A 27,505-nucleotide genomic window follows, 5' to 3' on the forward strand; every position below is an offset into this window, starting at 1 on the left:
CATAGAAATCAAAGTCCATATTACAATCATTCAAACCTTCAATAAGGTTTTTATTTTTCAAGGTCCTTTGACCCTTTTCTCTAATGTGGCCAAGCCTTTGGTGCCATAACATAGTCTTATCTATAGATAAATTTGCTTTAGAAGAAATAACACCCTTAGGTACCCAAAAGTCATGTCCATCTGTTGAAGGTGAAACCCTCAAATCTCTTTACAAAGTATCCACACTCAATAGTGTATGCCTCTAACTTATGAAAAGTGTTGAACCTGACATGTCTAACAATCACCATAGTGCCCTTAATCATCTTACATCTTGCATCACAAAAGACTACCTACACACCCCTATTTATCAGTTTGCTCACAAATAATTAAATTTGTTTTAATCCAGAGATATGCAACACACCGCTAATCCTTTTTATTCCACCATCTAGAAATCTGATCCTTACTTTACCACGACCAAAAATATCTAAATGTGAATCATCACCCAAGTACACCTTACCTCCATTAAATTCTTCATATTTACAAAACCAATCTCTAGAAGTCATATGAAAAGATGCACTTGAGTCAATTAACCATGCATCATTACTTGCATGAGTAGCCAAAGTTGCAATGAATGCATCATCATCTTCCTTCTCAGACTCAAAAATAGAATCAAACTTCTTCTTTTCTTCTTTGCAATCCTTACATATGTGATTTGATTTACCACAATTATAGAAAATGACTTTGGACTTTCCAGGAGATTTTGATCTCCCTTAGGATTTGCACTTATTGCACTTCTCATTCTTCTTGCCTTTTTCTTTAGGTCTTCTATGAATAATTAGAGCTTCCTTCAAACTAATGGATACCTTCATCCACATCCTTCACCAAGTAGGACACCCATCACATCTTCAGACTTCAAGATAATCAAAGTACTATCGATAGTCATAACAAGAGAATCCCATGAATTGGGCAAAGAACAAAGCAAGATATGACATTTCTCCTTCTTTTTCCATCTTAACACCAACAAATATCAATTGAGCCACTAAAATATTAAATGCTTATAGGTGGTCTGTAATTCGTCTGGCCTCTTCCATTCTCAAGGAATATAATTTATTCCTTAAGAAAATCTAATTCAATAAATATTTCGTGTGATACATTTCACCAAGCTTATTCCATAGCTTATGTGCAGAGTTGTCTTCGTGGACATTGATCATAACAAAGTATGCTAAGCACAATCTTATTAGACCCTTGAATTTTCAGTCCATAATATCATACTGAGAAGCTGTAGTAGGATTCGCAGGTCTTGAAGTATTCACATTAACAACATCTCATAGATCTCGATTTATTAGTAGATCTTCCATCTTCAGTTCTAGAAATTTTCTCCACCTCTATTCTCCTTGACGATCTTTCCATTTCAAAATACTTGCAATAAGATCAAAAAGTATCTTCAACACAAGCTCCAACTCAAATCTGGATTAGTTCAAAAAACCCAACAACTCACAACTAAAACCAAAGCTGATCAAGCTTTGATACCAATTGTAATGAAGTTAAGCAGCCGAGCAACTTCCTACACTAACCTTGTGATGAGGGTAATGCAAAAACTTTACAAATCATTATAACAGTTATAGAACTTAACAAAAAAACACATAATATCATGCATACCACGACACTGTGATTTACGTGGGGAAAAACCTTTTGGGAGAAAACCCCACGCTCCAAAAGTAGCTCAATATATTGTTCAACAATCAATTTAACATATTACAATATACTTGCAAAGCCAACTCTTCATAGGAGTACCATCGACTAGAGAATTAGAGGTATCTCAATAGCCATAAGACTCTTACACACAACCTCTATTTCATGCACCTCATAAATAAGAAATACAATACAAGAAACCGTCAAAGAGTATTACAAAATCATGGGCTAACACCACCAAATAAAGTAGAGCTGACCTTATCTCCAATCTAGATGCTGTTGGGAAAAATGGTGTCTCAATCTTGCATTTATGCGAGGTTACTATTTATAGTAAGTTTTTATTTGAGCACGAAATGGTGCGAAACTCTCCCTGAAGCTTCTGGTTGGCTAGATAAGCATTCCGGTAAAGTTGCGTCGCAAGGTCACAACCAGTTTTGAAGATATTAAAGTTTTCGTCTTGGAGGGGTGCAATAAAATGTTTAAACTTAATTTTGGGGACTTTAGAGGCTCCGAAACACCCTAAAAAGTTGCCGTAACCGGCAAAGCTGGTTACGAGGTGATAGAGCACTTCGCAAGCTTTCCGGCGCTTCAAACGGTTCGTCAATCGGACACCCGGTTCTCAAGTTATGGCCTCCGGAAGTTTGTACTCCTGAAATAGGAAAAATAATTTGTATCGGATACATAAATGAGCTGTAAAAGGGAGCGACACGTGTTGATGTGTGCTTTAACATGTCATAGAAGGGAGATAAGGTCGGCTACACCTTATTGGGTGGTTTTAGCCCATGGTTTTGTAATACCGTTTGACGGTTTCTTGTATTGTATCTCCTATTTATGAGGTGTGTGAGATAGAGGTTGTGTGTAAGAGTCTTATGGCTATTGAGTTGCCTCTGAATCTCTGATTAATGGTACTCCTGCGAAGAGCTTGCTCTGCAAGTATGTTGTAATCTGTTTTGATTGCTGAATAAAATATTGAGCTGCTTTTGGAGGGTGGGGTTTTTCTCCCGAAAGGGTTTTCCCCACGTAAATCACTGTGTTGTGGTATGAATGCTATTATATCTATTTCTATTTTCTGTAACTGTTGTAACAATCTGAAAAAGTTTTGCATTACCCTCCTCTCAAGGTTAGTGTAGGAAGTTGTTTCTGCTACTTAACTTCCTTACAGATGCTCTGTGGCATGTCAAAAAACACATCAACATGTGTTACTCCCTTTTGCAACTCATTTATGTGTTCGATGTATTTTATATTTCTTATTTGAGGAGTCCATACTTTCAAAGCCCATAACTTCTGAATCGAGTTTCCAATTGACGAACTGTTTGATGCACCAAAAAGCTTGTGAAGTGCTCTATCACCTTATAACCTACTATGATATTTATACCCACTTTTCATGGCATTTTGAAGGGTCTAAATTCCTCAAAATTATTTTTAAACCTTTCAGTGTACCTTCAAAAAACACAAACTTTAATCTCTTCAAAACTAGCTATAATCTTGCAACAAAAATTTACTAGCATGCTTATCTAGCCAATCTCAAGCTTTGGGGAGAATTTCACAACATTTCGTGCTCAAACGAAAACTTAATATAAATAGTAACCTCATGTAAATGCAAGGTTGGAACACTATTTTCCCAACAAGAACACATTTTGGTCATCAAATATGAAAACTTGTTGGAATAACAAAAAGTTTTGAAAAGGTTAAAGATAACAGGGAAGATATACATAGTTTAGAGGAATCCAAATATGAGAGGGTATTAAGTGGAAAGGGAATCGGGTATGGAACTCTTTTAAGAAAAACTCAATATCATTGAAAAAAATGATAAGCCAATTAAAGTAAAAAATGAAGAAACCAAGGTACAACTTGAGTTGGCCTAGTGGTGGAGAACTTGTACTCTTGAAATAGAGGTCACAAGTTCAAATCCCACAAAGGGGGTAGGGTATGTACACCTTATCAGCTTCGGCCCATTACATATCAATTATTTTTTGAAGAAACCAAGACATAATGGTGGTCAATATAGGGGAATAAAAACAACACAAGAGATAGTTGTTGGTCATATAGCGAAGGTAAAAGAAAGTTGAGAGCTAGGAAGGATATCACCCTTCTAGTGAAAACTGAGGCTCCTATCATATAATTTTAGGGGATTAGATGATCCTAACAAGACATGGATAATCAAAAGACAAAAAAAATATTGAAACATGATCTTCTCTTGGTTGAAGAAATAAAATTAACCAAGGTGGAAACATAAAAAACAATTGTGAAGCGAAGACAATGGATAGGAAATTTTTGAGGAGAAATCAACACTTTAGGAAGGGTGGAAGCATTGTGTAAATTGATTACCATAGATATTGAAGATATCTTTAAGAAATAGAATTCAAAATTTTCTTTGATTTCTTTATCATAAATGTTTTATTTCCTCAAGTTATGTATCTAGGACACTAATTGATCAAACAACATTTTTTTGAAACAACACCAACGATAAAAATATGATAACCAAATATCATATTACACACTAATGTACACACAAGTATCAAATCATACATTAGAAAAATGGGGACCTACAATAAAGGTGGCATCAATGGAAGAATAATTGATTATGGGGTTAATTATTATGAAGGACCTACAAGAGAGTGGAATAAAACCTAGACAATGATGGGGTACTAACCCATGGTTGCACTCTCTCGTGATCACAACACAAGGATGGGAGGAAAAACATCACCTACCTTGAATCCCAAGCAATGCATACTTAAAACTTCTCACAACACCTAGGAAAGTACATGGAAATAAAATAACTAGGAGATACTACATCTCAATGAGTTGAAAAAACCACCGAGTTTCCAATTCCAAACACACTGGAGGGATAAAACCCAATAAGAAGCCTTTGGCATAGGGGTTAGACACATACAAGATAGATAACCCTAAGAGGCACAACACCAAAATATAATGATGACAAGCCATTTCAAGGAATGACATTTTTTCCAATGAAAAAGGTGTCATAACCCTCAAGGTACAACACTTGTCTATGTTAAAAAAAAGTATGGGGAGACTTTCTAAGGCAAATGAAACAAATTTTGTATATAATTTTTCTTTGAAAAACATTAAAGAGTAGTCATTGTTTGAGGAATTGAGGGACAACAACATGCCAAAGGGTTATAATTCACCAAGAGGACTATTACCCAAGAAAGATACTAGTGCAATATATGAACACTACCTTAAAATTTCACAATGTTTCAACATTTACACATGTCCTAGTTTGACATTGGAGTCATAAACTAGTGTTGGAGTCCCTAGAACATTTTGTAATTCATTCTTGTGTTAGTGTCCTATGACTACACTAGCATCCTATATAGCGAGCTAATCAAAGTCTCCATATGGACCACCATACCAAGAATAAAACTTAGGACACATGGAAAGAATTATAACACAAACTAGACTATAAAATGATGAAAAAGATTAAGAGATCGAGGTGAACCCTAACATTCAATCTCCAAATCTACTAGCCCATTAAATAGAGAACTCCCAAGGGCTTGGGAGTTAACAAGGGACTCCAAGTTATTCCAAATGACATCAAGAATGAAAGGGAAGGATTCCTACCCACCCCATTCACACCAAGGAAACTAAAAATTTTGAGATCAACAAAATATATGTATTCAAAGAAAAGTGATTATCTTAAATCCAAATTGGAATGTTCTTTAGTTCATTTTAACCAACATTGTAGAAATGATACATAACATGAAAAATGAAATAGATGCTTGACACTACCACTGATACATGATAAAACAATTAGAATATTGATATCAATTATGAGGTCAATTTTCAATCCTTTCATTGTGAATATTCCATGAGATTATTACAATTAGATAAGAGGACTCAAATGTCCTAAATGATACATTTTTATTACAATAAATGAAAGTTGAAGTTTTTTCCAACCTTGATCATGATTTTGGAGCTTTCCAAATAAATCATCCAATCCTTAATAATGGTTCCATACCACTCAACCATGTGGCACCATTACATGCACTCCATCATGCTAGGAGATTGTCGTACGAGCCACAAGCACGCTTACACCAAACAAGTGAGTAAGACTTACACATACTTATCATGGTGTGTATAAAATAGGTATGAACACCATACAATATAATCAATCATCAAAAGAATGAGATGGCTAAGGATAGGCAAATAATGGATGTAACACCTAATGATCATGAGAACAAGGGAATTGGTTAGAGATAAGGAGTGTAATTAACATGGAAAAATGGCTTTGGAGCCAAGTATGCATGTTGTCACAAGTCAAAGGGAGTATAAAGTTGAATCCACTAGCCAACCAAGTGTGGCATGCCCTTGGCCAATCATACCAAGCATATGCAAGTGCTCATGTTATGACATCAACAAAATTTAATAGCTTAACCAATTGCACAAAAACCTCAATTTTAAATTGAATTACAAAATCTACAACTATTGTAGGCACAAAGTCACATATGCACTTGAGACAAAATATAGCTTGCCACTCCTCCCTAACCCTAAACCTCAATCCTAGAATATTCATGCTTTGATATGACTAATTGGGCATGACATAAAAAATGACATTCACAAACATGGCATAACAAATTGAATATGAGTTCATACATTCAAATTGAAAGTTAATGAAGAAGACTTGAATACTCTCATTCCAAATCACCCAATCTCAATTTTGAAATTCAATATTTCTAAATTATTTTAATTATATAAACTATTATGTATTTTATCAAAAACCCATTAATGAAAGCTTGATTTTCACAAAATACATAAAATAATGAACATGATTTTAATGCAATCTAAACAAAAAAATCATTAAGGGAACATACAATCTCACATTATAATTCATCCAAATTCTAATTTTGATTTTTTTTTAGTTTCAAAAACTAGGAAAGCTTTATTTTCTAATTTTTTTAATTGAAAAAATTTCAAAAAATAAAACTTACCACTTTATCCAAAATGAACAACAACCATTCTATGAAATACAATTCACATTTTAAAGATTTTGAATTTTTTTGCCATATAAGGGCACAAATTGGCCATTTTCTATTTTTTTAGAATAAATTAAATCTACATGTTGGATAAAATTCAACCTTGAAAGAAGCAAATGAAATCAAGAGACAAAACAATGGAAGAGAAATACCTTGATTTTACACAACTTTTGATTTTTCTTTTGTATTTCTCACTGATTTGATGAAGTAAAACACTCACATTAGATGCAAGATATTCTATTCCTTCCACTCTAATGCAATCCCCAAGCTCAAAACTCCTCTCCAACAATTTTTAATATTTTCTAAGAGAGAGGGTTTGTATTTTACCCCAAAAATGCAATAATTGATAAAAAACTCGATTTCTTTTTCTATTTTTTCCCTTTTTCCCCCCTTTTTTATTTGCAAGTTGATTCTTTTTTTATTTTTATTTTTTCTTTTCTAAAATACATTTAATGAAAAATCAAATACTTTTTTTAGATCGTAGGAGTCAGGTAGCCTCCTATAAGTTGTTCTTTATCTTGTAAACTTTTTAAGATTGCCAATGATGCTCGTGTGACATGTCCTTCAGTATATCTGGGTTGGGAGGATATTGGACCTCTTGACCTCATGCTCACTGTAAGATGCTTTTGGTAAACATACTAGGTCCCTAGCCTTGAAAAATCAAATACTTAAGCACTTTGTTTTTTTTATAATTTTTTTAAAATAAGCTAATTAGATTATTCAATATATTCATATTCCAATGAAATAGTTTCATTTTACATAGTGGTTGCAGTCAATTTAATTTCAATTCTTAAAGCGGTTAACTTAACAATAATTTATTTTTCCCAAACTCATAAGAGTGTTTAATCAATCAAAATGCACTAATTAATTCTTTAAAACATGCTTATGTGCGCATGGAAAATAAACTATTGCATTGAAACACAAAATTCTGAGTAACCCACAACATGAACATAGTCTAGAATCACCTTCGATTTGGATCTAGATTTACGCAGGGTCACACATTACATATCTCGTACTCAACTCAAGTACAATAGGGAGCAACAATGATTCGAGCTCAATGTGATTTGTCTATAGTAACCAATGTTAAGGAATAACTTGGGCTTGCAAATCAACTGGAGAAATGGCTTATCCAAGTATGCTTAAAACACACATCAAACTCATCTACTCAATATATAACAACCAAAGCGATGCATATGCACCTATTGAAGTATGATATCACATGTATCATATAAACATGGAAAATATGATCATCATCAATTAATCATCCATTATCTTATAAGACACAAAATACAATATTGAATATTAGTATCTCATGTAAAATATAAGTGGACATTACAATATTTTTATGGTTTAATAAAGAATATACAAAAAAAACAACTATGAAATCAAATAACTTCTTTACTATAAAGCTTAAAAAATCTAAATTGTAATTTTGGGAGACAAATTCAACACTACTTTAAGCTCCACAAAAAAGGGAGGAGGATTAAAGAAACTTTCACAAGCATAATTGGATTCCAAAACTTTGTGAATGAACTTCTCTGTGGACATTAGTTCTAGGAATTAAATTTTCACATAGCTAAGAGATTAGTTAGGTTTTTCAAATTTTGTTTTTGGTCTCTAGTATTCATGTTCAAAGATTGACCCTGTGATGCTCATACTAAAACCATTTTTTTGAAGTAATATTGATTTTGAGATAGTAATAGTATTATGAGTTGATCAATTTGTAAAGAATATCATAACATTATTCTTTCATACATTTAGTTTTTGTGCATCTATTTTTAATATCTCTACCAAATTAAATTAATCTAGATTAATTTATATTGTCTATATCTATTTAATTAACTTAGATTATTAGTTAAAATATATACACATTTATATCTAGAAACTCTTCTCATACATTATAATAAACCAAAAAAATTCTATTATTAATTTTTTTCTATCAACTTTGTAAAAAAATAAAAAGAAAAAAAATGTTTGTTTAATACTATTATGTAATTGTTAAAACCTAGCTCACTTAATAAATTTCTTTTTGTTAAATTAAAAAAAACACTTGTAATTAACAATACATATAGCATGATTTATTTCTATGTCACTTAATAAATTTCTGCACTTCTAACTAACAATATATTGATTTATTTTGAAATTTTTATTCAGCTTTTCCAAAAAATAAAATAAATTTTTTTTGTTGAAAAATTTATTACCGTTGAACAAACTAATGCCTTCCTAGGCAAGTTCTAGAAACGTGGACGAATCCCGTAGTGACATGAAACTTGGGAAAAATACCGTGCAGTTGATAGCGCCGACAAAGAAACGGAATCAATGCGGAAATTCCCCCAAGAAACAAAGCGTTACTAAACAATTTAGAAGCTTCGCTAAATTAATTAGCTGCCGCCGTTTTAATTCATTATCACGTAACACTCAAACTTCTTCAACTTACCACCAGCCAGCCTACTAGTTTATAACGTAAATGAAGCCTTCACCATTTCTCATCGCCTCTCGTGTCTGTAAAACCTTGTATGAATCACTGTAATTTCATCAAGTAAAATGTCTTCTGCTCAAGAAGTTTCTCTGGTGAGGAAAGGAAAAAAATATAGATGAACATTATTAACAGTCTTTGAAAAAATGATTGATGAATGCTCAGTGTGTAAATGCTTTTGATGAAATGTTGTATGTGGATCTTTGCTTAGCAGGTGACTCAGGAGAGTACAGAGCCGGAGCTTATGGAAACTGGTAAAATCATATTTTCTATGCGTTTTGATGGGCTGGGTTTTATTTTTTATTGTGTCTATAGGTTTCTTTGACTTGGAACTTGATAAAGATTTGGGAAATTGGGCTTTGCTTGTGAAATGCTTTGAAGAATTTATAATATTTTATAGGATTTCAGTATTAAATGAAAGTTGTTTTAGTGGATGGCTTTCTTTGATTTGGAAATGATAGACTGGAGAAAGTGGGTTTACTTGTGTAATGGTTCGAAGATTTTAGCATAATTTGAAAGTTGCTTTAGTGGATAGCTGTTTGATGGGTTTTTTGGATCTGGAATTAGATAAAGATGTTGGAATTTGATAAAGATTTGGGAAATTGGGTTTTGCTTGTAAAATGTTTTGAAGATTTTTCATATTTCATAGGATTTTAGTATTATATGAAAACTGTTTTAGGGGATAAATATTTGATGGCTTTCTTTGATTTGGAAATAATAGATAGGAGGATGTGGGCTTGTTTACTGGTTAGAAGATTTTAGTATAATTTGTAATTTAAATTGAAAGTTGCTTTAATTCATAAAGGTTTGATGGGTTTCTTTGTTTTGAAATTTGATAAAGATTTTGAAATTTGGGTTTTCTTTTATCTTACCTTTGAGTTTTTATAGTGGAAAAGTTATTAATGTGAGAAAGTGGGTTTGCTCTAGGATTGTTTGAAGATTGGATCATAATTTCTTGAATTTTGTTTTTAAGTTAATTTGAAATTGTTTAGTGGATAAATGTCTGACAGATTTTTTTGATTTGGAATTTGATAAAGATTTTGAAAATTGGGTTTTCATTTTGGAAAGGTTATGAGATTTTTTTTTTTCAAAATTTTGAATGTTGATAGATTTTGAAGTTATTTTCATGGAAGAATTTTTAATGTGAGAAACTAAGATTATTTGTAGAATGTTCAAAATATTTTATTATATTTTGTAGGATTTTACTTTTTAGAATTTAGCTTAATTTTAAAACTTGTTTGATTGGATAAGTAGTTGATATTGGCTATGTTCGTGGAAGGGTTTTGAGTTTTGAGTATTTTGGTGAGTTTTGAAGTTGCATTAGTAGTTTATATGATTTGTAGTTTCTGAAAGTTAGAAAGAATTTTTTCTATTAAATATCATTGAGACAAGTTACAAAATGTATCAACAGTGTCACGGAGTCAGATAAAAAAATACTGTTGGAGAGTCATCCAAACCATCTACAGCACTACAGCAAGTCATAAGCATAACATAGCATCAAGAATCAAAATTACAGCATATAAATAGAGTAGTAATCACATTCTCAAATTGGTAATTATCGTCCTGCACCCTGCTGTAAGATGAAAGTTATAAAGAATTCTACATCAGTGTGGAGGATTTTATTCCAATTTAAAAGTTGTTTTAATGGATGAATTTTTAATGGGTTTATTTGATTTGTAATTTGACAAGGATTCAGAAAATTGGACTTGCTTGTGTGGAAGGAATTGAAAATTTTAGTATGGTTTGGGAATTTTAACTTACTGTATGGATTTCGGGATTGTTCTAAGGTGTTGCAAATATTTTAGAATGATAATTCCGTTTGCGCTCTTGTTCTAGATGGCTTGATGTAAGCAATTCGGTTTGTATCCTCATTATAAATGGCTTGATGTGAACATACGTTTAAAATTTTATCTTTATTCAAAGCTCTCCAGAGTTGCTTTGATGAATAGATATTTGTTGTCTTTTTTTCGATTTTGTAATTCAATAAAGGTTCAGAAAATTGGGTTTGCTCGCGTAAGGATGTTAAGTATTTCAGCTTAGTTTGACTGTTTTATGAGTTTTTTCATGGATTGATTTAAGTAGCTGTTTAGGGCAAGGAATATTTTTATGGATTTGAATTTGGTTGTTTAAGACTCGAAATATTTTGACATAATCTAATGTGTTGTTTTAGCAGATGAATTTGTGTACTAATTTGGGGCTTTTCAAATAGCAAATCAGTTTGCAGTCTTGTTGTACATGATTTGTTCATGTTATGAACAAGGGTTTAAGCCTTAGCTTAAATTGAATATTTTTAGAGTTGCTTTTATGAATGAATTTTATCAAAGCTTCTTCATTTAATTGATATCTTTGATTTTTTATTTGATAAAGATTTGAAAGTTTGGGTTCGCTTGTGGAATAGTATTAAAATTTTAGCTTTTTAAAAAATGTTTCTTGAGGTGTTGTTATGGATGATTTGATTTCTTGGACACCATTTTGGTGTCTTTAACTTTTTTAAAGTCTAAGCATATTTGAATATTTTATGAGGTAAAAAGTAAGCTTATATATGAATTGCAAACACAATGATTAGTTAATGATTAATTTATCTAAATTCCAATTTTATGATTTGTTTGAACTTTGAGTTGATGGATTTGAGTACTTGTTTGAGATGTGGCAAATATTAATGAATTCCAATTGGTTATTATTATAAAAAACAAACTACTCAAAACTTTATTATGACACATTCATTTATGATGGAGCATCAATTCCAACACCCCCTCTTAATGCTACAATATTAGATTGGCTACAAAAAAACAAAACAATACATTATGTAGAAGCTACTCTTTAAAATAGTTCATAGATCAGTAAGACTTCCTCAAGTTCCTCCCAATTGCTGGTATGGTCATGCAGCTATCATCCAAGTTCCCAACATCATTGAACACCATTTGCACATGAAGTGTCTCATCACCTTCATAAAGGTATGATGCTGAACTTACAGATTTTCGGATCCCCCCTGAACTATTGGACACCAATCTTCATATGTATGTCTCATAACCTCAATGAGGTATAGTTTTTCCGATCCTTTAGCACCTCAGACTATTACACAACTAACTAGCCTCTATTGTATCTTTTCCTATCTTCAAAGCATTGGCCTCTTCAAAATAGAACAAGTTCTTCATCCTCATAGAAATCATCATCACCATCTGGTAGTTCTTCAACAGTGCTGACATTATCTTTTAGCTCTTTGAAAATCTCTTCCAAAAAAAAACGTCACACAACCTTCAAACTATTACATATACTCAAAACATTAGGAAAGACTCGTAAATAACACTCGAATGGACCATAGCAGCACCAAGCTTCACAACAGCAACTTAGCAATAGCTTCCTCTCTCAACCAGTAGTTAATCTGGTGTTTGCTTGCAGCAGCAGAAGCTCCAATCACAACTATAAACTAAGATTTCTTCTCATAGTTCTTCACACAATCTTCTGATGTCTTTCATCCTACTATTTATCACCAGGCTCTGATACCATATTAAAAACAAATATATTATACTACAGGAAAAATAGAACAGCAGAAAATAAGAACTCAATGCCATATTTTATACATCAGCAAATATAAATTACTTCCCTACAAATCTGCTAATCAGACTGACAACTAACTGCTGAAGATTGACGACAACTTTAGCTGATTGATAGCTAACTGGTATTGTTTGATAGCACATTAAACTTAACTAAACAAATTATGACTTCATTATGACTTATTCATTTATGTTGGAGCATTAATTCCAACATTTATTCTTATTGTAAATGATCTGTTGCAAACAAGGTTTTAGTTTAATTTGATTTTTTCCGAGTTGACATCTTCAAATTTTTTCAAGTGGATGAATGGGCAACAGGTTTCTTTAAGGCATATAAGTAGATAAAAATTTGAGGGGAGGGTTGGAAGATATTTTATTAGTTTGGATGGTTGTAGCTCAATTTGAATGTATTCTGACTCAAAAGTGTTATTGATGTATGGATTTGAGCATTGGCTTAAGACATGTCATCCTTCTGTTTTGAATTCTAATTTGGTAATTTAAGATTTTTAAGCTTTTAACTTAATTGAACGTTTTATGAATTGTTTTAATTTAAGTAGATGGATTTTTTACTGGTTTGCAGCATGGTGAATGTTTTTGAATGGCAATTCGATTTGTCTTCTTCTGTAGAAGATTGATGTGGTCATGGTTCTTTTGGAGTTTATTAAAGGGATTAATTTTTTAATTCTTTCTGTATTGTTTAGAAAGTTTAGCATAATCTGAATTTTTATTAAAAATGATTCAATTGATGAATGTTTTTCAAGTAATTTTAAAGGATTGATTTGAGCATTATTGTTTGAATTCTTCTTTTAGGATGAGTATGGTATTTTTGGTTTGATTTTATTAAGATAAAAAAGTTTTAAAGCTAATTTGGAACTGGCTCAATTTGCTTTAACAGATGGATGTTTTTTGAGGCAGTGGATTCTTTTGAGTGCTTTTATGAGATCTCAGAGTTCTAATTTAGTTGGTGTTATTATTGTAGCTTATAAATGTTATTTCTATTTTCAAACTTGTCTAATTTAAAAAAGGTTTTGCATTCTCTCTTGGATTGGGAATGTTAATGGGTTTTTGAGTAAAAGGTTCCTAAGATTCTCGATTTTTATTAGGAGCTACATTGAGCAAGACATCAGATGATTCTGAGAATGTGGAGTTTGTTTGGAAAGTTCATGGATTCCCTGCTTTAGGGACTGGGATAGTAAGATCAGATAAATTCAAAGCGGGAGATTTCAACTGGTATGCCTCTTTTCTGAATAAATACAGGTGATAGAAAGAAAAAAACAAATTATATTTTTGTTCATCGATAAGTTCAGTAGGCCACCTGCCACGGGACCTAGAAAACAGCTAGTTACAATAATTAATAGTTAATACAGAATATGTGCGAATTGAACTTGATTGATATATATCACTTTTTGTTCTGAGGTCAATCTTCATTTTGGAGGATGTACAACAGATTAAACTAGCTAATAGTTATGAAAGAATATCTCTAAACTGGACTCGGGTTGTATTAGCCACTTATTGCTGCTAAGCTCAATCTTGGTGTTAGATGAGACTACTGTTAGATTACTAAAGATACAAAATACAGTATAAATGTAAAATTGACGTGATCCATGTACTGAAACAGGGTACTAATTAGAAGTTCCTTACATATTCCTTTGTATGGGTTTCACTTCTTTTGTTAATTTTGTTGGTTTTTTCTTTTGTTTCTCATAAAGAGCTCCCAAAGTGCTTATTATGTGGGTGGACAATGTTAGGCAATATTTTCCGACTTGTGTTCGAGAGTTAATGTTTCACAAAAGTGAATAGAGACACAATACAGGCTAAAATGTCGAACTAATAATATTTATGAACTGGAGAGTGCACTCAGATTGAACAAAAGTTTCGATGCCGCCCTTTGCATATTTTGTTTTCTTTCATTGTGTTTGTTAATTGATTTGAATTATGTGTCTAATGTTAGATCTCCCAGAGTACTTATGAAAATACAAATTCAATGCCTGCAGGAGAGTGCTTCTTTATCCAAGAGGATGTAAGGGCCAGGGCGATCAGGTGTCAGTATTACTAGAGCTTTCTCAAGAGGATATTGACATGACAAGTGGATGGCCAGTGTTTGTCAAGTGCTACTTTGGAGTGTTTAATCACACGGGACAGAAAATCACTATTTATAAACGTAAGCAATTCTCTATTAAAATCTTTTTTGACATAACATTAAGTTGCTTTCACAGTTCCCTTAGTTATCATGGTTCAGCAATATACGTCCTATCAAACAGCAGCCTATAATGCTTTTGAAGCACAGATAGTTGGTCTTGCAAACTTTTTTGATTATTGTATTGAGATACACATTATACTTTGTAGCAGGGGGTGTTATGCTCAAGTTCAATAGCTATTATTGTATGGATTGTCAAGATTGAAAATTAATTCTGTTATTGCTGTCTGGATTGCTACAGAATACAGACATCAGTTTTCTCCAAACTCTACTGATTGGGGATTTGGTTCATTTGCTTCCTATAATGTTGTTTGTGATCCTGCAAATGGTTTTCTGTGTGATGATGCTTTAACTGTGATAGCAAAGGTACAAATATATGCGGATTTCTCAATTTTTGATTCAAAGGAAGAGATTAGTCTTGTTGGCCTCAAGAATCAAGGAGCAACATGCTATTTGAATTCATTGCTGCAAACGTTGTATCACATTCCATATTTCAGAAGGGTAACTGTACTTCAGAACCTGAAAATCTGATGCATAAATGTGATCCAACAACAGGTCACTTAACAGGATATGGTTATTTAACTTGAAATGTCTGCAGGCAGTGTATCACATGCCAATGGAAAATATATCTTCAACCAGAATTCCTCTCGCTTTGCAGCACCTGTTTTATAATATGCAGAGTAGCAATGATAGTGTATCGACAACAGAACTTACAGAATCATTTGGATGGAGTATATATGACACATATCAGCAGCGTGATGTGCAAGAGTTCAACAGAATATTGTGTAATAAGTTAGAAGAGACAATGAAGGTATGTTGCTTAGTTGTAATTTTATCCCTTTCATAAAATGCTGGATGGGTATCGTGATGTGTTGTAAGTGGCACAGTTAAACCTTTACCCTTGATTTACAGGGAACATCAGTTGAAGGAACTATTCAAAAACTATTTGAAGGACACCTAAGGAATTGCATAGAGTGCATTGGTATGGATTATAAATCTACTAACCAAGAGAGATTTTATGGTAAGGGTTTCCATTTGCTTTTTATATTTGCATTTCTGGTTGTACTCTCTGTTCTTACCATGGTAGCAAAAAGGAAAAGAAAATTTTTGTTTTTTGTTTTTGCTGCTAATGGAATAAAATGAACATTTTTTTGGTTGATGCCCTAAAGTTAAAGCAAGCAGTGAAATCATTCTAATTAAGTCAAACAAATTAAAAATAAAAGTATAGGACATACCTCCATAAAATTAAATGTGGTAAAGAATTGTTTTTTCACCTTGTGCCTGAAAGAAGTTGGGAAAGGAGTTGCAGCTTTGAGATCTTTGATTTTGTAATGTCCCCTTTTGGGATATACGTAAATTTTACCCTAAAACCACAAGTTAATTAAAATAAATATTGTTCATTTAAAATAAAAACTTACCAATTAAAAATTCTTTTCCAATATAAATCTTGGTTTAGGTCGAGCAATATTGTTAGTCAACATATGGAATGTAATCCATATGAGGCCAACCATTTTCATAAGGGTTAGGAATCCAATAACAAATAAATGCATACATAATCATCCTAAGCATATTCCTATAGTAACCATATTAGGAATTAGATAGAAACTTTGCAAACCGCAATCTCAAGGATAGTTATCCTTGTATTGTGAGAGCAGGGGTAGAGAATGGTCCACTCCATTCCTCAGTCCACCTTGGAGGCTAGCCATCCTCCTTGATCAATCTTAGAAGCACTAATTAGCCTCGTAGCCCATGAGGCTTAACCCTCGATGGGTGGCGTGCTTGATAAGAGTGTGAAGACTACCTCCCTCCACCAAACTTGGGAGTACACCTCTTGGCCCATGAGGCTTAGCCCCCTATTGGTGGTGTACTTAATGGCGGGTATGTCGGGTCTTCACCTCTTGTGAACTTGGAAGGTTTATCGGCCTTCCTATTATCCAACTATTTCTACCCAATTCAAAATAGATTAACCATATGAATATTGTTGACATGGCTAAAGTCGGATTACCAACTCTTTCCGGTCAACATAAAATAGAATGCTGAGTATCCTATTCTCTCTTGCGTAAGGAATGCCTAATGCTGTTTTAGATGATCAAAGGGGACAACCTCAAGGTTCCAACTGTCAAATCTTGATTGCAAGATAACTCAACGATTGATGTGTTTTGCTGGTAATACAAGGGGCTTATGTTTACAACAAGCTGGTCTGCATTTGACGATGTTGTGATTCTCAGACTGCGGAAAATAAAAGCAAAAGAGAAGGGTTTAGGAGATCTATGTGCAATGATAGAAATGGTTGGTGTTGCGGGTAGACAAATTTCCATAAACCAATTCTTGTTTCGCTAGAAACACCTGTTGTGAGTAATTTCACGCATCCCCCCATTGCAAATGGGGACCCCCAGTTGTTTGCTTCTTAGGGTTTTGTCTTAGCTTTGCAAGTTTCATAAGTCTCTATTTTCGAGAGTTTAGAGTTAGAATTTTTGAGAGTCATCCCAAGCCAAGTAGAAAGTTCATGCTCAGAATAGTCTTTGAACATTGTCAAAGTGCTTAGAAGGCGTGAAGGACGAGGATCACAATTGCTTTGAGTCATTTTTGACAACTTTCTATTTTTAGGAATTTTGCTTTTTCTGCTTTTTTCTAAATTTAGAAAGTTTTGTTTTTGGCACTTTGGGGCCAATCCGGGAAGCAACTTTTTTGGCTTGCTTTTTGCTTTTTTCTGCTTTTTTTTGAAAGTAGGATTAGGGTTTTGTTCCTCAAGTTATAAGATCAGTGCCCATGTTCTCAAAATTGAAAAATTGTCTCCAAGTGTAAAAAGCAAGATGAAAACCCCAATCTAGGGTTTTGTTCCAGATGATCCAGGTATGAGCATGACAAGTTAGAGATGGACATGGCAGTTTGAATGAAGATGTTTGGAAGAGAAGTGGCATGAAGATGAAAATTTGTCCAAAGGAAGATCAAAGTCCGACCAGCCAAGCACATGGAAGAATGGCAGATAGAGGGCGAAGTCCGCCCTATCTAAAAGTTTGTGAACATGGCATAGAGCATGAGCCAAGTCCGCCATGGCATAAGAAAGGCCAAGTCCGTCTTGGAGCATTGAAAGATGGCGATGAAGATGTAAGGTTGGAATGTCTAGACAAAAGCAAAGTCCGCCCTTGTCTGCCCTTGCACATGCCAAACAAAGATCAAGTCCGCCCTTTGGAAAGGAGTTCCAAGCAATCTTAAAGTCCACCTAGCATGTGTTAGAAGATGACAAACATAACTTGAAGTTCGCCCGTGGTCAAGATAGAGAAGATGGCGCATGGAAGGTAAAGTCCGCCATGTCCTGTCCAAACATATGTGAACTCCACCCTCCTCTTAACATGGCCAAACATAAGCAAAGTTTGCATGGCATAAAGCAAGGATGACATGAAGTTAGGATGGCATAAAGCACTTGAAGTTCGCTAGGCACAACGAGAAGGATAAAAGCAAATAAATCACAAAACAAAACACGTCCAATGACTTTCCAAGTCTGCCCATGCACAAACACAAGTTGGCAAACGAATGTCAAACTTTGATCTGCAGTTAAGATTGATATCCTAAAGTTAAGCAAACTTCTACTTGTAGTTAAAGAAGAAATCCAAACATGAAGAGAAAAATCTGCTTAGGAAGTGTTGGCAAATGGCAAGGACTAAGCCAATTTTGCCTTGGCATAAAGAAGAACGTCCAAGAGTTCATGAACTCTGCCATGCAAATAAAGCTCCAATTCGCCCTGCCTAGGAAGGGTTTGCCAAGACAAAGTAATGTTCGAAACCCCTTGAAGTCTGCCTAGCTAAGAAAAGCATAAAGACGTGGCATGAAAGGATGACAAACACTTGGAAAAAAAAAGATTAAAGCAAAGTTTGCCAAGACAAAAATGAAAAGCAAAGAAACAAAAGAAAAGCACATTAAGATATGACAAGCAAACTTCCAACTCCACCTTACATTAGGAAAAGCATGGCAAACATTGTTTGAAGTCCGCCAAGACACATGTGAAGATGGCTAGACTTTCTTGAAGTCCACCTAAGACAAGGTTGAGAGGGAAAAGAAAGACGAGGCCAAACATTGGCACATAAACATTCAAGCTTGCTCAAGGCCAAGACAAAGATAAACAAGATGTCCAAACTTCTATGAAGATCGCCCACTCTTGGCTAAGCATGATAAGTGAAAGATGGCAAGACATGATGACAAATTCGCCTAGGAAGCAAGAAATTTTAGACATGAAAGCAAAAATTTTTCAAGATGACATTAGACACTAGCCAAGTTCGCCTAGGCATAAATGGAATATGTGAAGATGCCTAAACAAGATGAAAAATTTGCCCATAACTTGAAGATTAGTCCATGAATTTGCTGATTGACTTATGAACTGATGGGTGAAGAAGAAGATTGTTCTTCAAATGCATAAGCATCTCAAAGTGCCAAACCGATTGAAAGTGCTAAAAAGAAAGTAGGAAGCATTTCAAGAACAAAAAGGAAGACAATTGTAAATGAAGGACCTGCTCAGAAGAAGCAAAGGATAGAACCATCTCGTTCTTCCGCATCAGGGAACATAATTGATACATTGGCTATTGACGAGTCATTGGTAGATATGGAGAATCCTTCCCCAGTTCATGGAGAAAATGTAGAGTCAGTCCATCAAGAAGATGAAGAGCCCCTGCCTCCTATAGGCACAAAGATATTGGAGTCAAATAATGAAATGGATATTCTGGGGATTTCCGTTCTTCAAGGAGGACAAAATATGCCATGTGAAGAGAATGATTAGGATGTGGAAGGTGTCGAACAACCTACAGTGCCTGACTGGCTGAAAGAAAGATTGAAAGTAAAAGCACTAGCAGAAGTTTAGGAAGAAGAAGACGACATGGTCGATTTCTTGGCCAGATTAGAACATGTTGTTGCAAAGAAGACCACCAGAAAGTTTTCCACAATACAGAGAGATGAAACAGGCAACCATAAAGTCAAAATTGCCGTACCAAGGGTAGACAAGGCTAAAGAAGATATTACTCCTCCAGAATATGAGATCACCACTTTTGACTTGGGACCTACTACAAAAGGTCAAGAGGTGGAGGACTTAGACAATTCAATCGCTTCTATGAAGGCAAGAATAGATAAAGAGGTAAGAAAGAAAAGAGGGTACAAAAGGGAAGTGGAGTGCCTAAGGTAATATATCCAACATTTGACTAACCGCTCAACTAGTATCATGCAACAGCTCCTCTACTTTTGAACTTAGACAACTCAATCACTTCTATGAAGGCAAGAATGGATAAAGAGGTAAGAAAGAAAAGAGAGTACAAAAGGGAAGTGGAGTGCCTAAGGTAATATATCCAACATTTGGCTAAACCGCTCAACTAGTATCATGCAGCAACTCCTCTACTTTTGAACTCCTTGCAAGAAGCAACTGAAAATCTTAAAGAAGAAAATACAGCAACAAGAGAAACCAAAGAATGGATGGCAAATAGAAAAGAAGAAGCAACAACATTTGTGGACAAATTGAGGCTAACATATGGACAAACTTCCTTCCTACTTTCCAGAATTGCAAACATGGCGGAAGCATGGACTGACCTCCAAGACATTCAAGTTAGGATCATCCTGTGCCCTAGAGTATTGAAAGGCATGCACATGCAGGAATTGATTGATAAGTAGATAATTGTAGTAGGGGCTACCTATGATTGATTGCATGGCATTGGGCATTAGTTGCATGCTGTGAAGTTCTAGAGAAGGTAAAGGCAGATAGTGCTAAGGCCGAGGAGTAGATAAAAGAAGTTCAGGATAAAATCTTCCTTGTAGCTGTAGATGTGCACGAGAAAGAAAAAATTAGAGAAAGTGATATGCAGTTAGAAATCTTAAAGCTCAAAATTCAGGAGATTTTCTTTCCTGTCACTGGACCAGTCCTAAAACAAAATCTGGCTAAGGCATCAAAATTCTTGTCCATCTGAGATGCCTTCCAGAAACAGGAGTTGGAGTGGGAGATTGCTTTTGTCGCTTGCGTAGATGATTTGGATAGATGGGAATACAGGATCAACATGCTGCCAGTTGTCACCATGGAAGAGGTTGGCTCAATTGTGTCTAGATTCATTGAACACACTGCTGCTCACGAGGATAAGGATGGCAAATAATGCCACTTGTCCAACATGCATTTGTCTCCAGTTTTATTTTTGGAAACACTATCTAGGATTGTGTTGTCTTGATCTTAGATCAATCTCGACCATTCATTCACTTTTTAGAACTCTATATAAACTCTCATTCTCTCATATAATTGTTGTTGTGGAGAGAATTATGAAATTGTTTCTTAGAGCTACTTAAATAATAAAAGTTCATTTGCAAGTGTTTGCTTTGAAATCTTATTGTTATTAAGTGGTTGCATGGTTGCATATCTTTCTTCAACAATATAATAGATTTGTTTAAAATAGATTTGCTTTCAAAGTTGTTAGATGAACAAAGGATTTGATAGTTTAGATTGGTGAAATCTTTCTCATACTTTCTTTGGATGGATGATTTTCGTTCAATGGGTAAAGTTAGCTTGAGTTTATAATGTGGATATTTAACTTTTGCTTTGAGTAAATATTGTTTGATTGATGGAATTATTCAATTGTGAAAATTTTGAGCACACCCTTGGAAGATTGCACTGGCTTTGCGTAGTTGTCCTAGTGTGGCGAAACAAAGTATTTCTATTGGTTTCACCCAATCTTTACCGTCTCTTGAGTTCATAGGATTAGCTTAGAAGTAGCATAGAACTTCTGAACCCTTATCCTTTTTTGAAAAAGCCCAAAATTTGAAAATCAAGAGAGAGAGAGAGAGAGAGAGAGAGAGAGAGAGAGAGAGAGAGAGAGAGAGAGAGAGAGAGAGAGCATTCATTGCCATATTTGTCTAAGTATTAGCTTGTGAATGATATTTGTGAAGCATAAGTCCACCTTTGTATTTTAGCATACATCACCAAGGTAGCTATCCAACATAAAGTCGCCCGTTCGCACATATAGACCTTGGAGTCGCCTTGTGGTCTTTCTCACAATCTTGGCACAAGTAGTGATTTTGTTCAGGAGAGGATAGAGTATCCTAGATATTTTATTCTAATGTTTGGTATATGATAAAACATACACCAACAACACTCTCACAACTCGACAAGAACGGTGCAAGCTCCAAAGGATAAATGGATTTTCAGACTATGAGGATTAATCCAAGCACCCAATTCGGGCGCAGCCTGGGACAAATGCTCACAATTGTACTAGGCACAATTTTGGGTTCAGACTAACCATGCACAATGACCTACAATCAACAGGTCCCCAATGGTATGAACCTAAAATACATCAAATACCTCCATATTTCACCATCAGAATCATTGAACTCTAACTAACCAACTGAAGGGAAACCATGCAAATAGGATAAAAACAAAATAGTAAACACCATGTTTCAATTTTCATATATTGATTCCAATTGCCATTTCAACAATTTCTTCCGGTAGTCCTATTCTATCCTAATCTGAAACTGCATCTAACTATCTAGCTATCTAAAATCTAACTCCTAAAAATTCTAACTACTAAAAATCCAACCCTTTACAACAAAAAGTCCTTGCCTTTTATAGATTTTACAATTTGAATCAAGGGCCAAGATTGACTTTATCCAATGGCTTTGACTAGCCCTCTAGAAGCTTGGCAGGTTTAACCCATGCCTAGTAACTTTAGTTGCCCTCCCAACCACCTCCTCAGCTACCGACCACTATTTGACATCAATTTGGTTAATCAAGTAGTTGAGGCATAACAATTTAGTTTTACAAATAATTTTCTGGAATCAATTCCAGTTGTGTATCTCTGAGAATGCACACACTTGTAGCATTTTGAGTGTTCTTTTGTCTTCATTCTTGCTGGTGTATTTCAACTTGTGGTTCAATGGTGGTGCGTATCTTCAACATTTGCTTTACGCTCTACAGTGTGCTCTTCATTGGTAGTGCTATGTGGTAGTCTTTGTGCGTCATCATCTAGCATTGATCGCGATCCTATCTTCTATTTGTGCTTCAAGTTGCCGCTCTAGCTCTTTCCAACGTCGTCGATAAGGGAGGTATGATTCGACCATGCAAAGAACATCTAGTCATGCCATTCTTTGCCATAAGTGCAACTTGAATGGGATGCTAAACTCTAGGTATTCCTCCCACAGCTCCAAAAGCTCCAATCAAACCATCCGTAGTACTAGCATCAAACTCCACGTGCCCCTCCTTTGTCAGATTGGAACTCCTTGCGTTTGTGTGCTCGTTGCTCCGAAGTGAATATAGATTTATGAGTATCTATGAAATTTTTCTCTTCCTTATGGCACATTCAAGACAATGATGCAAATCTGGTCCTCACATGGGAAATCAAGAAAAATCACCGACAGGTAGAATTTAACACCAAGAGATCAAAGATTGCAAAAGTATGAAGTACCTTAAGGTAGGGATTTTATTTTAATCACCAAGAACATAAAATCAAAATTAAAGAAAGACATTGTATAAATACCGTTCAATGACCAATCATTTCATTGTTGTAAAATTCTGCTAGTATCCATACGAAACTCAAGCATTCATACAACTTTCAGTCCATTTTGTCATCAATTAGTTGGCATTCACGTGTCACTCTTAGTCATTTGTGATTTCTCCCCTCATCAAATTGTAAGGATAAGAATGTCTTGTCACAATCTTGCATTTGGACTAAAATTTCTTGTAGGATGTTCAAGGTTGCAACTGTTTCAAAAACCTCTCTTTAACTTGCAAACTCGGGCTTGCAAGAGGAAATGTGCAATTTTGTGTTTTGAATGTCTCCTTCGATTGGCAAAATTCGGCCTTCTAGCGAAAAATGTGAGAAATGCTTCAAAACACCTATAAGTCATATGCAAAATTCGGATTTTCAAAAGCAAATGTGCGACTTCACTTTAGGCGTATTTGGCAAAAATTGTTAAAATACCAAATTTTCTTTTGAATGCCTTTAACTTATGAGAAATTCGGGGTTTTGGAGGAAATGCGTGAGTTTTAAACCTTTGCCCTTTTCCATCAAATGTGAACTTTGTATTTCTAGCAAAATCGCCGAACTTTTTGCTTGCTCGTGTCTTCATTGCTCATAGGAAAACCTATAAGTTATATGCAAAATTCGGATTTTCAAAAGCAAATGTGCGACTTCACTTTAGACGTATTTGGCAAAAATTGTTAAAATACCGAATTTTCTTTTGAATGCCTTTAACTTATGAGAAATTCGGGGTTTTGGAGGAAATGCGTGAGTTTTAAACCTTTGCCCTTTTCCACCAAATGTGAACTTTGTATTTCTAGCAAAATCGCCGAACTTTTTGCTTGCTCATGTCTTCATTGCTCATAGGAAAACCTATAAGTCATGCAAAATTCGGATTTTCAAAAGCAAATGTGCGACTTCACTTTAGACATATTTGGCAAAAATTGTTAAAATACCGAATTTTCTTTTGAATGCCTTTAACTTATGAGAAATTCGGGGGTTTGGAGGAAATGTGTGAGTTTTAAACCTTTGCCCTTTTCCACCAAATGTGAACTTTGTATTTCTAGCAAAATCGCCGAACTTTTTGCTTGCTTGTGTCTTCATTGCTCATAGGAAAACTCGGGTTTGTGAAAGCTAAAAGGGGGACTCGCGTGACCTTGTTTGGAAGGAATTCGGGAAATCTGAAGAAAATGTGCGATTTTCATTGTTTGCCTTCTACAAAACTTGGCTCTTTTATAGAAAATGTGAACTTATTTCAAATGCCCTCCTTTTGTTTGCAAACTCAAACTATGGGCGAATTCGGGTTTTTAATTTTTTTTTGTGATTTTACCCTAAGAAGATCAACACCCCTTTGCCAAACTCGTTAGAATGCTGAGCTTCTTTGATTTCGGGCTTATTCTCTTCTACACGGAATTTAACTGGCATTTGCAAAGGTTTTCAATCTTGGGCCTACACTCAAACACGAGGGTCCCCTGAAACAGAGGCGTGTGTGCAATTCGTACAACAAATATGTTGTCACATTTTTATCAAAATAGAAATACATTAATTTTACCAAAAATGGGAAACAATTCTCAAATTGGAAAACAATGCAATTACTTCCAACTATCACTCAATAATTTCTGCAAGTATCTTTATTACATGAACACATATGCATATATCTATAATTCAAATTATCTATCAGTTTTATCTCTTAATTAGCACTGCTGCTACTATTAATTCAGTTCTGATTTCAATTCTGTTTCTACTTATTTTTCTTTTATCTTTCGATGCCCTTGCACAATGAAACATTTCTCCCTTTATATCTTTATATCTTTATTTTCGGGTGAAAGGTCACTTCTTTTCATGAACAAGATCTCCTTTGCAAGTGACACCTCCCTTCCTAATTCAAGTGTTGCCTCACAGATATTTATATGTTTTAAATCTATATTGGCCCTTAATTATTATACTCCCCTTTGGTCTGCCCTTTTGATTTTATATATTTTACTCTTGGTCAGCTCTTTTACAATGATATCCTTTCTTACTGTTGACGTGTCTAAAATCGCTGAACTTGCGACTTCATCCGGCCAACGCAGAATAGAATGTACTCGCTGAGTATCCTATCCTCTCTTGAGATAAGGAAATCCCTAATGCTGGTTTTTGTTTGATCAAAAAGGACGACCTCAAGGTTTTGATTGTCAGGTCTTGACTGCGGGATTACTCAGTGGTCGATGTGATTTGCTGGGAGCACAAGGGGACTTACGATTTGCAACAAGTTGGTCTGCTGTGATTCTCGAATTACGTAATAAAGAGCAAAAGGAAAGGGTTAGGAGATCTAAAACTAACAACACGGGTATGCGGGTAGACGGATTCAACATAACCAATTCCTGCTTGGCCAAAATAGCTCACAACCTTGCAGGAATGGTGCAATCTTCAAAGGGACTTGGAAGATTTTCAGACTGAAGACGCACGGCTAAGCACCCAATTGTGGCGCAGCTCAGACGAACACCTGCAATTGAACTAAGCACAATTAAAGGCTCAGGTTAACCATACAAAAGGATACACAATCAGTATATCCTCAATGGTATGAGCCTGAATCTATCAAATACCTGCACACCCAAAACAAAAAGATCTATCTAAAATGCTGAAAGAAACCATGCAAATAGGATGAAAATAAGACAATAAACACCAAATCATTGTTTATATATTGATTTCAGCTGCCTATTACAACAATTTCTGCAGCATCTCTATGCTACTGCTAAGATCTAACCTATTCTACCTTCTAAAATCTAACTACAAAATTCTAACCAACTGTCTAACTATCTAACAAAAATCTCTAACTATCTAACCCTTTACAAAAGAAAGGCCTCTGCCTTTTATAGATTTTACAATACGAACCAAAGGCTAGGATTAACTACATCCAAGGGTCATGATCTGCCTTCCAGAAACTAGCAGCCCTAACCCATGCCCATTAAATTCTCACTCATCCATTCAACCACAATTTCAACTACCTGCCACTATTTGGCTTCAATTTGAGTCTATCTGATAGTTGGACATAATTGTCCACAACTGACTTGTTTCTCCTTTCTTTCAAAATATCTGAGTGGGACCTACAAGTAGTTTTACAATAAAACAATTTCAGCTTTTTAGAACTTGAATTCCTGGAATTAAATCCAGCTGTGTGCTTTTTCTCGAGAAGGCATAAACTTGCAGCATTTAGAGTGTTCTTTGGTCTTTGGTCCTGGTGGTGGACTTCATTTTTGTTCAGCGGCACGGTTCCCAATGTTTGGTTGCTCTCGTGCTCCTGCAGCGCGTTCTCACATCTTTTTTCTTTTCCAGTCTTCAGCGCCTGGCCTTGATTGCGATCCTTCTTCGATTTGCATTTTAGGTCTTTCTCTTGGTTCTCTAATGACGTCCTGTGACTTGTGAACGATCAATTTCATTTCAATAAATCAATTTGAAAAATTCATTAATTTAATTTAACAAATATTAAAATTTAATGCCTCGAGGGTCATTTGAAAATTTACCAAGTTTTAACGCTTTTACTCCTTCCGCGAATTTAGTTGTTCCTGGCAATTTCGGGCAAGAGGGGCGTTCAAAAAGTTTTAAAAACTACATTTTCACCCCTTAATGGTGAATTTCGGGATTTTGGGCACTTTTTGCAAACTTCGGGATTTTGGAATGTTTGACCAACTTTCACTTTTTCACATTTTCACTTAAAGGTCTGAATTTCGGCCCCTTTGGGGCATTTTGCCAACTTTACCCTTTTTTCTCATTTTCACTTAAAGGTCCAAATTTCGGCCCTTTGAGGCATTTGCCAACTTTACCTTTTTCACATTTTCACTTAAAGGTCCAAATTTCGGCTCTTTGAGGCATTTTGCCAACTTTACCTTTTTCTCACATTTTCACTTAAAGGTCCAAATTTCGGCCCTTTGAGGCATTTTGCCAACTTTCACTTTTTCACATTTTCACTTAAAGGTCCAAATTTCGGCCCTTTTAGGCATTTTGCCAATTTCGAACCTTTTAGGTGTTTTACCAATTTCGGACCTTTTAGGCTTTTTGCCAATTTCGGACTTTTTAGACCTTTTGCCAATTTTGGACCTTTTAGGCCTTTTGCCAATTTCGGACCTTTTAGGCCTTTTTGCAAACCCTTAAAAAAAACCTTG

At 34.8% G+C, this 27,505-nt stretch overlaps 1 protein-coding gene across 4 annotated transcripts in view; it reads left to right on the forward strand.

Annotated features, from left to right (window-relative positions):
• The first annotated feature begins 9,052 nt into the window (after positions 1–9,052).
• LOC131049650 (ubiquitin C-terminal hydrolase 13) overlaps positions 9,053–27,505 on the forward strand; it is a 205,001-nt gene continuing 186,548 nt past the window's right edge. For 2 of the 4 annotated variants that reach the window (XM_057983710.2, XM_057983711.2), the window contains exons 1-7: positions 9,053–9,236; positions 9,353–9,395; positions 13,799–13,925; positions 14,690–14,856; positions 15,134–15,393; positions 15,491–15,703; positions 15,805–15,913. In XM_057983710.2, coding sequence (XP_057839693.2) covers positions 9,210–9,236; positions 9,353–9,395; positions 13,799–13,925; positions 14,690–14,856; positions 15,134–15,393; positions 15,491–15,703; positions 15,805–15,913 — 946 coding nt within the window. In that variant the 5' untranslated portion in view covers positions 9,053–9,209. The remainder of the gene's footprint in view (positions 9,237–9,352; positions 9,396–13,798; positions 13,926–14,689; positions 14,857–15,133; positions 15,394–15,490; positions 15,704–15,804; positions 15,914–27,505) is intronic. The other 2 variants (XM_057983712.2, XM_057983714.2) reach the window with 2 other exon arrangements.

This window comes from Cryptomeria japonica, chromosome 8 (assembly GCF_030272615.1).
Source record: "Cryptomeria japonica chromosome 8, Sugi_1.0, whole genome shotgun sequence".
Taxonomy (NCBI): Eukaryota; Viridiplantae; Streptophyta; class Pinopsida; order Cupressales; family Cupressaceae; genus Cryptomeria; species Cryptomeria japonica.